At 41.5% G+C, this 11973-nt stretch overlaps 1 protein-coding gene across 2 annotated transcripts; it reads right to left on the bottom strand.

Annotated features, from left to right (window-relative positions):
- Window positions 1–5010: 5010 nt before the first annotated feature.
- cited4a (Cbp/p300-interacting transactivator, with Glu/Asp-rich carboxy-terminal domain, 4a) lies at window positions 5011–10132 on the bottom strand. Of its 2 annotated transcripts, none has more exons than XM_076157136.1 (2): window positions 9945–10132; window positions 5011–8922 (listed from the first exon to the last, which is right to left on the bottom strand). In XM_076157136.1, exon 2 carries the CDS (start codon window positions 8868–8870, stop codon window positions 8121–8123), a length of 750 nt encoding a protein of 249 aa, XP_076013251.1. In that variant the 5' UTR covers window positions 8871–8922; window positions 9945–10132; the 3' UTR covers window positions 5011–8120. The 2 variants fall into 2 exon arrangements, with proteins under 2 accessions (XP_076013251.1, XP_076013249.1); XM_076157134.1 differs by having other exon boundaries at window positions 5011–8885; window positions 9945–10128.
- Between the last annotated feature and the right edge of the window lie 1841 nt (window positions 10133–11973).

Raw genomic sequence — 11973 nt, 5'->3', positions numbered from 1 at the left:
TTTGAAGAATGAGCTACGCCCACTAGACTTTGCCAGCCAATTATGGTAAAAGGTAAAATACAAAGATAAACAAAGAAAACTCTCTGGGCTCAGGATTCTTGGGTCCCAACAATAGCAGGGTGAATACATAGATAGATAGAAAATACAAAATACATACAAACAGTGTATAAACAAAGTGAATCAAATGTTCTATATGTCATCTACTGTACTATGTCACTTCATAAAGAGACCTCGTTCCCTTTTGTCTCGGCCGTCTGCAGCACTCACGCTCCTACTTCAATAGATTGTCTCGGTGAGTCAGCCGGTGAGCAAGACAGCCAGGTGAGATGACGAGGTCGTGTCTCTCTGGCGGGTAGACATATACGCAGCGCTCTAAGGGAAGAGCAGACATTAGCAAAGCGGAGGGAAATGTTGTCGTGAATCCTGGTATGCGTCACTGTTGCTTCAGGGTGAGCAGCGAGAGACAGCAACCTGTTTAGAAGGAAAGCGACTGATGAAACGGGAGCTGGGAAAAGGGTGCGGTTCGTGCTTTCTAGCTGTGAGAATAGTTTTTAATTTGTACCATTATATAACTGAATCACCTGTGTAGACAAGTCAAAAAAGTTAAAAGACTAAACTATTATTAATCTCCAGAAGGTTGTACTTAAGAGCTAAGGTCCTCAACTAAACCTGGTATTTAACTGGTGCTTATATAATGAGGTCTTGGGCCGACACAAACAACTGTCATATGAGTGGGACTTTACATATTGTCTGACCCTGTCCCATCTGTGGATCATCTCACACCTCAATGTTGTTTTGTGTGGCACCCGTACAACCTTGTGTACTTCACCATGACTTAATCCTGGACGAGCCCGGGCCTGCAATTGGGAACTTGCTGTTACTGAAAAGGGTAAATTGATTCCCAGTTGTGCAAACTAATGTAAAGCATCTCAAACTCACATCAGTATTGAACACAAAAGGTATTAAGGAGTCAGACTGGTAAAACAAAATACAATTTGGCAGAGGTGGAATCAAAATGATAATTATAATAATTATAATAATAATAATAATAGTGTCTTTCTTTCTTCCTCATGTAAAATACTTAAATTACAACTTTTTCACAATTGTATTGTTTATTTATGTAAAGAATGTTAGAATTTATTCCTTTGCTGTTTAGTACATCACTGACATCAGGTTGAAGAAATATGGTTTAATGTGATTGTAGCATTTATTGTAAAACATAAAATGCAAGGACATTATACTAAACAAATTTTGTCAGATGGTTGTTATAGTAGTTTCTTGCTACAGAGGTTTGCTAGTCCAGTGTTTACAACTGTTACGACTGTCACAGCTGGAACATCCTGGCTTTAAACCATTCCCAATCCTCTCTTTATGCGGTTTCCAAAGAATTCGGAATGAGAGAAATGCAGAGAAGAACTTCACAGAAATAATCGAGAGAGTATTTCATGAGAACAAGACACATTTCCGGCTTCTTCTGCCTTGGCCAAAGCATAAACTCCGATTGAGTGCACATTTAGCTGAATATGGTTCACGGAAGCTATCGTAACATAAAGAAGTAGACATTTATACAGACAGGGCTGTACCTGGCTATTACAGCAGCGTCATCTGTTATTGGTTTCAAAGCCCTTGTATCAGCAGTGTTTTAAAGTATTATTATGTCAAAGCAGATGTGGCCAGGAAAGGTAGCCTGCTGTCCCAGCAGGTGGACCTGGCAGTACCAACCAGCCTCTCTGTCGTGGATTAGAGCCAGGCAGCCAGACATAACAATGAGATTGGGCCTAAGAGATGGTTACGTGCAAAAGGCGGCTGATACTAAAGCTAATAGTTGAACGAACCAGTTTGGTCGTCAGACAAAGGGACACTGTCTGTGATGGTAAACACTTACATGGAAAACATGACACATCAGAGTGTATGCTTGACACACACTGTTATGCTGTGTGGTCTATAGATGATGACACTTGCAGATAGAAAACATCATATGGAGGCCACAGTGAAAATGCTCAGAGCTGTTTCCAATGTGGCCGCAGCACTAGAACTGACCTGTGGGGAGAAGCCAGATCACAGAGTTCATACCTCCACCAATGCCCAACAATCTTTTTTTTTAATGTAAAGTGGCAGCATGAATGTGACCCTTGTCTGTGCATACATGTTAATCCGTGGCAGCTGGATCAATATGTGGACTACACTGCATCTGTTGAGTCCATCATCCGATACAGATGCCTGAATTGTTTTCTGTAAGAATGATTTTTCAAAATAAGATTGTTTTTCCGCAGGTAAAGCCTGGTCTGAGGGTGTGTTCAGCAATTAGGAGTTGTGTGGTGCTGCCAGCAGCCCTCAATTATCAATCAAGCACTTATTGATTACTTCCTTAGCTGTAACCCTCTTAGGCACACAGGTCTGCCATCAGTCCGATGGCAGACAAAAGGAACGACTGAGAAATATGATTATTATTATTAAGGAATGATTACTAAGTAGCCTGTTAAGTTTAGTATGCACCACTGAATCATTTTAAGGTACTATAGTAAAGTCTGTTATGCTTCATCCTTGTGTGCATGCATGTGTGTGCGGGTGTGTCTGTATATAATGGGCCGTTGTCATCTATGGAGGAAAAGCTGTCTCTTGTATCCATAATTAATTTAACAGCTTGTGAAACCAGTACATGTTCATCCAATAATATTTATGTCCCTCTGTTCACTTTCCTACATGTGCATATAATTAAATATATAAAATGATTGTGTGTGCATAGTTATGGTTCCAAACATCGAACTTGTTACATAGACTTAGCTATTCTTATTCTAATCCTGATCTGCATCTGCCTCTGAATCTAATTAACTCTCCCCACCTGCCTACACGAATTAATTGAATCTGTGTTTACTTAGATATCCTGTTGACAACCAGATAGACAAATAATGTGGCTGAAAAAATACACTCCTGGGTGAAGGGAACAACATAGTCAATGAGGCAGTGCAGTAATGGGAAGGTGCAGTACATTCTCTTACTGATTGCCTGGGTTATGTTTCTGTTTTGATCTTTTAGAAAACCATTGGATTTGAATAGTGATAACAGCAACAGTGGTGGTCGACAAAGTGATTCTAAAGCACTGGCGGAGCTTTTTGCAAGGTAGCCACCTCCCAAAGCATTACAAGTTATTAAAACCTGGTTCTGGTGTGCTTTGTCACCTTTGTCTGTGTTGTTGTTTTTGTATCATGGCCGTCATTGCAGACGTCATTGCAATATAAAAAAAAATGTTGAGCACAACCCTCAATGAAATTCAAATCCCTTTTTTCACATTGAACACTAACATTCCACTAACACAAAGGTTTGTTTTCATGAAGTTATTAAAAGCAGCTGAGGCATAACATCATGTAGAACACAACCTGTATTTCAGGTTTTCCCAACATGACTTTATTCTGCAGCTAATTATCATTTTAATGAGACAACCTTCATTTATTTCCAGGAAAAGAGAGGAAGGCAGCGTCTATCTGGAGAAGCACAGTGTTCTCTTCACATTCCACACTGTGTGTCATTTAAAATGATCATGATTGATGATGTGATTATGTTTTTGTCTATCAGCTGCTTTTAATAGTTTCTCGGAAACAATGGCCGTCCCTGACTTCCCAAAAGCTCCTACGGGCTGCACAGTCTTGGGGCTGTCACTGATGAAACATAATTGTGCCTGAATTGTGAAGAAATTGTTGTGTGTCACTCCAAGATGATGATTTTAGATCACAGCATGACGCATATTCATGGGATTGGCAACAGAAATAGGATGTGACAGACAAGAGATAGTGTCCAAAATATGTGACCAAAATCTTTCCTTCGTGCATTTTGTACTACACACCCATAAAACCAGCCAACAGGAATATGGCATGGCATTTAATAATGTTGTTAAAGTTCAAACATTACATTAATCATGATACTTGGTCTGTATATAAGTGTGTGTTTGTGGGAGTGAAACACAGATAGAGAGCAAAAGAGAGAGTAACCTTTATCTGTCTGCTTGCAGTCTGTCTGTCATATGGTGGTGCGCCGATTCTCCTGGCATTCCTCACACAACCTGACATTCCCAGTCATCGTCACAGCATTAACATGAATACTCTGCTCTTTTGTCTGCACTGTGTTTAAGGCTGAAATGTGATGAAGACGTATGTACTAATTAAACAGGATTCTACTCAGATGATTGCCTTAATCTGAGTATAATCAAAGTTTTTAATGTGCATTTGAATGTGCTGGGATTAGACAGCAATGGACTTACGAGATAACATAACTCACACAGTAGTGAGAGTGTGCACATCTGTCTGGCAGATGCATGTTTCGTTCAATCGGTACTCTTTTCTCTTTCCCGATGTCTTGTTTTCCAATTCTTTAAAGTATTATGTTAAAAATGAAGCAGCGGTTGGTCCAGCTTTCTGTTGACAGAGTGCTGACTCACTGACTTGCTGTTGTACTTTGCTCCTCTGTTTGCTCATCACTTCTTGTGGGTGGAGAAGCATCTAAAACCAACAGCAGAACAGAGCTGGGGCAAACAGGATGAATTACAGCGTCTCAAAAGTCCACTCTTTTTTTGTGGAGGTGGAACATATCTCAATTTTGGTGCTTTCCGCAAGTGTTTCCATTTCGGGAGACTTCCTGTTGTTCCTCCACCACTTTTCAGAAGGAAACATTCTATAGCAAATTGGATACATATGTGTATCTGTATATTCGATAGGAATATCACAATAACATATTTCAGTGCCTTGCCTACACACTTAATGCTACAATTGTGTTCAATTTGTAGATATTGAACACAATCACTACTGTGATATTGTAACTTTTTTCATTGTATCAATTTTTTTGTTCGTTTGGTAATGGAAATAATTTGAGTACATTTGTGTTATAATACAACATTATTATCTTTTAAGGTACTTTCCAACAACTGGGAATATAGGAATAACACTAACACACCAACATTCTTTAAATAAATATTTTATTTGAAAATAAATACATTTTCTTAAAATAGAATCAAGAACATTACAAAAGCTTTGGGGGAAGTGGGAAAGAGGGTGGGGGAGGGGGGGTTTACCCAAATGAATGTTGTGTAATTTGGAATAAGGAGTACAATCTCACATTTTTTCTACCATCTTAAGACACATTCCCACAAAATGTTCTACTGTACATTCTCAGCTGCTTTGTGGGAAACTGGGCGTCATCCCTCACGCTCGCTTTAACATGCAGTCTACTTGGTCTTAAAGCTTCAGGCCCTACACCACTACACCCAAACCCTTGGTATATTCATATCTACACACTTGTTTGTTAAAAAAAGAATAATTTCTTGTGAACACATCAAAATCAGCCATTGATTTACATTTACATCTGACGATTTTTTTGAAAAGTACCTTAAATGCATCTAGGTCAACTTCACCTCTAGTCTACAGTACAAAGATACAACACACACCAAGGCTGCGCTTATTGATATAGCAGTAATAAGAGGCCACTGTCTCGCTAAGGCCAGAAGATGGATTTTGATTTCAATGTGTAATTGAATCATCGGAGATTCTGAATTTTGTCCGGCTGCAGTTTGCCAGTCTGAAAGTGAAACTGAGCAGGAGCGAGCTTGCACTTTTCTGCCTTTACAGCACGAGTGTTTCAGTGGCCATTGTTTGAGCTCAAAGCTGGAGGAGGCAAATCTCCAGAGAGCAAGCGAGAGCGAGAGAGAGAGAAAGAGAGAGAGAGCACATATTGGAACCGATTAACAAGTGCACCAGCCCGATTCCCTGCACAGTCCTGACCCCCCCCCTCCCTGTCCAACCCCATCCCCCCGCTCCACAAATAGCACAAGTGCAGGAACTTCTCTAGCTCTCCCTCAACAAGCCTGCAGCAGCAAAGCAGCAACCTTGACAAAAACCTAATTACCATCTGTAAAATAAAAAAAAAAATGCACCACAGAACATGTCCGCTTTATAATTATTGAGTCATTGGAGAATGTGCAAGCTGACCTCAATTAAGACAAGCATGTGAGAACGTGTAATTTAAATCTAATCAGTAGAAAAGCAGCAGTGTAAGCTAATCTATGGTAAAAACAACAACTTTGCACGCTTGTGCTCCTCGGTTTGTCTTCCTGCTTAATGAAATCAATGCCACAGGTAGTGGGAACCTTAAATAATGATTAAACTAAGTGCTGCTGGGAGTGCCGTGTCCACACATTGTGAACCTCACCAAACGCTCTTCTCTCAGTGCAGCCTCCATTCAGCTTCATCCACTTAGCACACTAGGCCATGGTTAGGGAAGATGGCTTTTAAATGCCTCACTTCATGGACCACACACAGACAGCCACAAATAACACACAGATGGAAGTTTCCATTCACACATTTTTGGGGGGAATTCTGTGAGTAACTACTTGCGTTGGCACTGCCTGCTTGTCCATTTGGCATTTCTTGACATGTGTCACTTGGTGTCACAGACATTTCACCTCCGCAGTAGCTGATGTACCAACTGGTGGTTCAGTGTAGACAAGCATTGTTCAAACCCACATATCTTTCAATTCTGGCTGAGATTGTTAAGTTTCCAATGATACCAAATATGTCAGTGTAGGCTGTGAGACACATTAAATGATGCAAAAGGCATCAGGAACATTTTCATTCAACAGAATGATGCAGCCATAAGCCAGCCATTGCATTTGAATATTGGTACAAGCATCATATACGTAGCTTTGATGTGAAGTGTTGGACAAACAAATGCATATGAATATATATGGGATACTGTCAAATAATGGGGAAAATGCCTTTTTTTCTTCATTTTAAGAAACTTAAGAAGGGAGAATTTGAGAGTTAAAAGGCCGGAGTTTGCTTCATCAGACTCGGCCTGTCCGTCTCCATCACTTTAACGAGGGAAACAGCGCAAACTTTCACTTTAGGAGAGTGGAGGGGTTGTTAAAGTGAATTCTATCTCCTGTGTGTTTGTAATCCTCACACACAAGTATAAACAGGTGTATAAAAATGTGTACAACAGCATAAAATTTCAGTTCAGATTCTCTCTACAGAGCATGGACACAGTGAGAAAGAGAAGTAAGAGAGCTTGAGAGAGAAAATTTGGCCCAACTTTCACACCTCACTACAGGTATCCAAATACAGGCCGGACTGGCATAGTGGCAGAGTCGAGAGTTAGAAATTTACTTGGACGCAGACCGAACCACCCCCCAACCTCCATACAAGTCTCCCCGGCCAGTATATGGGATGAAGCACATGGCGGCATTAAGAGCTTAAAGATGCCGCAGTTGCAATGTACTTGTTTTTGTTTTTCTCTTTTGGGATTTGGGAGCAACGTTCAACAGATAAATGTGTTGTTCAAGCCAATGATTCAGTCACATTGAGTTAGCAGTAAACAGATGCAAAGTGGACATGTATATTCACCTTTTACATTTAATGATAGAAGTTTTTCATCTGAGTCAGGCAAATGACATTGAATGCAAAATAATCACCTGACTAATCGGAGATAAACCCCATCACCCCGGAATGCTGCAGATTCTTTCTCTTTTTCGTGATAACATAAATATCTTAACCTTCTCAATCAGTTTTGAAGAGCCAGCCTTCAATATGCACATAACATCAGAAAAAAAAAATCTTAATAATCCTTTCTGAGATCCCTTCATCCTTGTAAAAACATTTGAAAGGGCTATCGCTTAAAATTAAATCAGTAAAATGTCTGCTACTAGCTGAATGTGTCATCAGAGATTAAATACATTTATAGATACCACAGAATCTAGCTGAACCACATGGATAGTCTTTTCAGGTTGCCTCTCTCGTACTATTTGTAGAGTTTACAATCAATCCTGAAGCCTTGGCACTGAAGGCATATGTGCTGTGGGCCAGATGGGTACAGGCAGAGCTTCAATTTGGCCAAAGACCAAAGATCTTCCTGGCACTAGCTCAGTGAAGAGGATACCTGGTGCTGTGTTTTCTCTCATTACAATTCTTCATAAACGCAGGCCAGTGTGTAGGCATACGAAAACACAGAAACACCCAAAAAGAACGGAGAGATTGTCTCTCCGCTGTGCTACTGTGGCCACTCATGTCATTCTTTGGAGTGTCCAGTCCAAACAGGCCTAAACTGGCCAGTGCTGTCCTGCTTTGTGGCCAATTCACTCAACAGCTCACTGTACTTGGCTGCTGTTTGCACACAAAGTCCGATATAAAGTCAAACTCGTTCTGTCCAAGAAAGAGCTCAGGAAGCTCCTGAATGCGATCCAATCCAAACTCCAGCACTAGTGAAGTCAGAACCTCCTCGTCGATCAGATCCATGTCCATACCGTTAAGACCCAGAGGTCCACCAATGTGCTGCATGCTTGATAACTGGGCAGGACCCATCCGGTACTGACCACCGTTTTGCAGGTGGTGGCCATTTACAGACCCAAGCGGGTGTCCATGGTACTGGGTGTTGAGTTTCTGCAGGTGCATGCTGGCCATGAGCTGTTGAGACGTAAGGTTTCCAGGAAGGTACTGCTGTGGATGTCCACCCTGCTGCTGCTGCTGTTGCTGCTGCTGTTGCTGCTGCTGCTGCTGCTGCTGCTGCTGCTGCTGCTGCTGGGGGTGCATGTGGTGATGCTGTTGTTGTTGTTGTGGGCCCTGGCCATTGTACATCATGTTCCCAGGCATCATCTGGTGGTGGTGGTTCGGCATCGGAGATCCGTTCACCGGACCGCCCATCCCCGCCGGCCCCACCATGCCTGGCCTCTGCCTCATGGCCGCCTCCATGTTGCTCTGGGGGTTCCTGCCATAGTGCATCACCTGGCCGTTGGGAAGCGTGCGCAGACCGGGTTGGCCATTATGTTGAGGGGGTCCGTTCATTCCCATCCTGAAGCCATGGGTCATGGGCATCATCATGTGTTCAGCCATGGCTTTTATGTCACCCTACAGTGGGGCAAATATGTTCATATAGGTGAACATACTGCATGATGGAATATTGATTTAATACAACTATGATTACATCCAGCAATTTCAAACATACATTAAAAATTTCATATCCTTTTAGCACTATTGGAAGTTGCCCTGTCTCGTTGTTGAAATCAAACCATTTCCTCATCCCTGATTGTCTTGCTTGGTTAGAATGAAACGTTTTTAACGCGTCCAGAAATGACAGAGTGATGTACCGCTGCATGTGAGGCGGTGAGGCGGGAGGGCAGCTGTACCCTTGCAGCCAGAAGGACGCAGAGGAGCGCTTTTCCAATTTCACCCCGCCAAACCAGACGCACACACACACACACCTACTCCCCTTACACACTGCCTCTTCCAAGCACAGTCATTATTACAACAGATTTCCAATTAAGATTGTCCTCACATGATGACAAACGCGCGTCAGGTCAAGCCGAAAAACGTTCGCTCTCCACGGCTTGATTGGCTCGTTAAAATGGATGACATTATTCCTAATCTGTCTCTGAGTGGAATTCTAACAAAATCCCGTCCGCAGTTGATGCACGTCTGGCTGAAAACAAAGACATTTTGGGGGTTTCATCTTCACTCCTCTACATATGAACTCCAGTGATCATGGCTGCTTGTAGCAATCAAATCCTCTAAGTTATTTTTTGTTGATAATACAACACAGCGGCACTTTCCAAATTGCCCAAAATCCTCCTTGAATACCGCGATCCGGTTTTATAAATACGTCCATCCAGTCAAATCCCACTTTGTAAAAGCACAGTGTGAAGGCTGTAATAATTGCTGCTATTATTACACGCACGTCACCTTTTTAAATCATTGCGATTAGTGGAAATTGTTCATTTTACACAAGCTGGTGCCGTAAGACCGCAACAAATAGGCAAACCGCAGCGTGTAAACATGTGACAAGGTGAAATAGAAATGTTTCAGTAATGGCACGTCGCTACTTCTAAGTCTAATCGATCCGTAAAAATAAAGACAATAGGTGCTACATCTTATGCTGTTTGAGGAGTAGAAGACGGCGAAGACACCTACCCGAACGATTGATGAGGGATCTTTAGAGAGAAGTTGTATGGATCTCTGTCAGGGGGGCTGTTTGCTCCAGCTGATGCTCCAGCTAAACGCTCTCCTGCTGCGGATCAAAACTCTGCGGCGTCTCGGCAGTCAGAGTAGTTTGTTTTCTGGGTCAACTCAGGGATTATATACATGTATAAAGCAGCGAGAGAGAGAGAGAGAGAGAGAGAGAGAGAGAGGGAGAGGGAGGGGAAGAGAGAGAGAGAGAGAGAGAGAGAGAGAGAGAGAGAGAGAGAGGTGGAGCTACCGTCCTCTCCGTCTCCTTTGTTGCCATTGGTCCTCCCCCTTAATCACTGTGCAAAGAAAAATTCACTAACTACCTCCACTGATCCACAGGAGCAGCAAAACCCTAAAGACAGCCTGTGCGTGTGTGTGTGTGCACGCGCGCGTGTGCGTGTGTGTGTGTCAGTGCAAACGCCATATTATACACTATTATTATACGGTATTATACTCTCATAACACAAAGCTTTGTTTTTTATAGAGCGCCAGGGAGTCATTCCAGGCTAAAATCCTTCTTTATGGCGTCACACTGGGATAATTCTATAGTGGATACATTCAGTCCAATTTTTTTTATTTGTGTAGCCAGTTTTCCCATAAAAGGTGCAATTCAAAGTGATTTCCCGAGACCTTTAATTGACAAAATTAGGACCAGTCATGGAAAGAGGTTATAAAACAATGAGTGAGTGGAGAGCGCTGAGACCCATGCATGCACAGATACAAGTCAGGGAAACAAAAGACATTAAAATGGTATTATTTAAAATGTTAAGTAAACACACACAAGCAAGAAGAGCATGTGGAATAAGACGGTAAACACACATGAATAAGATAGAAAAACACACATAGCTCCACCAAGAACCCGCGGTCCTTAAATGTAACCTTTATTTAACCAGTATACAGTAAATTCAGAGTTTACTACTATTACTACTACTTCCATGACATCAGATGTGTAAAAAACTATAAATCATATTAATTCATGGCTCAGTGGTACTGCAGATGTCATCTTCTTCCTCATCTGTATCATAACTGTCAAAAATGTTTTATACTACGGAAAGAATTACCGTCTCTTTCATAATTCTTTAAAATCTATTTCATATATACAGTGACCATATCAATTCTACGGCCAGGACTAGACATAAACAACACATTCTGTATGTATGTGTGGTATGTGTGTTGGCTGCGTATTCTGCATTTGTTTGAAGTACGAGGTATGAAGTATGACGTTTTGTACAACTTCTTAAATCACTGCTATGCCCTCTCAATGTGCAATGCCTACAGAAATAATGACCTTTATTTACCATTGTGTTGTTGCAGCTGTCATGGTTTATTTAGGCTTTAATAACCTGAAAGACAGGGAAACCGATCTATGGGGTGATATTTAGAATTCATGAGCAGATTTTATCTTTTGTATGTGTCTCCCACTGTCGCTACTTGTGACAAAGATCCAATCCACACCACATACCACATACATACAACAGTGATGCGATCACAATGCGCTCCGGCGAGCATTTATGTCTTGTATTGACATGTGATCTTTTTACATGGATAACAAATAAGGATGACAAGAATGCCTGCTAATGCAAGGTGTAACAGAGGCCAAGTTTGAGAGCAACACAGCTTTGTGTAGCGTCTCTGTGCTCAAGTGTATAATCCCATCCTGTGCAATCCTGGAAAATATGCTGCAAGGCGGCACTACAGCAGTACGATGATTTAGAATTTCCATAACTCAGTGGTCATGAGTGCATTTTACACAATGGTGATGCAATTTGTGATAGTTTCTGTTATAGTAGTCACTTTTTCATTTCAACTTATCAGATGAAATATACAACACATTCTCAATTAAATATGAATATACTATTTTCCCAAGCATGTGTGAAGTTTAACTTGCCATCTTGGCTGGCATTCAACAAACCTATTTTCCACCTAAACCCACAAGCCAATACTAGAAGAACAAAATTGGACTTGAGGTATAATATACCCCACTGAAACATGT

The sequence above is a fragment of the Genypterus blacodes genome, unplaced genomic scaffold (assembly GCF_046128005.1).
Source record: "Genypterus blacodes isolate CSIRO-AG114 ecotype Tasmania unplaced genomic scaffold, CSIRO-AGI_Gbla_v1 ptg000072l_1, whole genome shotgun sequence".
Taxonomy (NCBI): Eukaryota; Metazoa; Chordata; class Actinopteri; order Ophidiiformes; family Ophidiidae; genus Genypterus; species Genypterus blacodes.
Note: the sequence above shows the minus strand (reverse complement) of the source record. Positions and strands in the feature narration are given on the sequence as shown.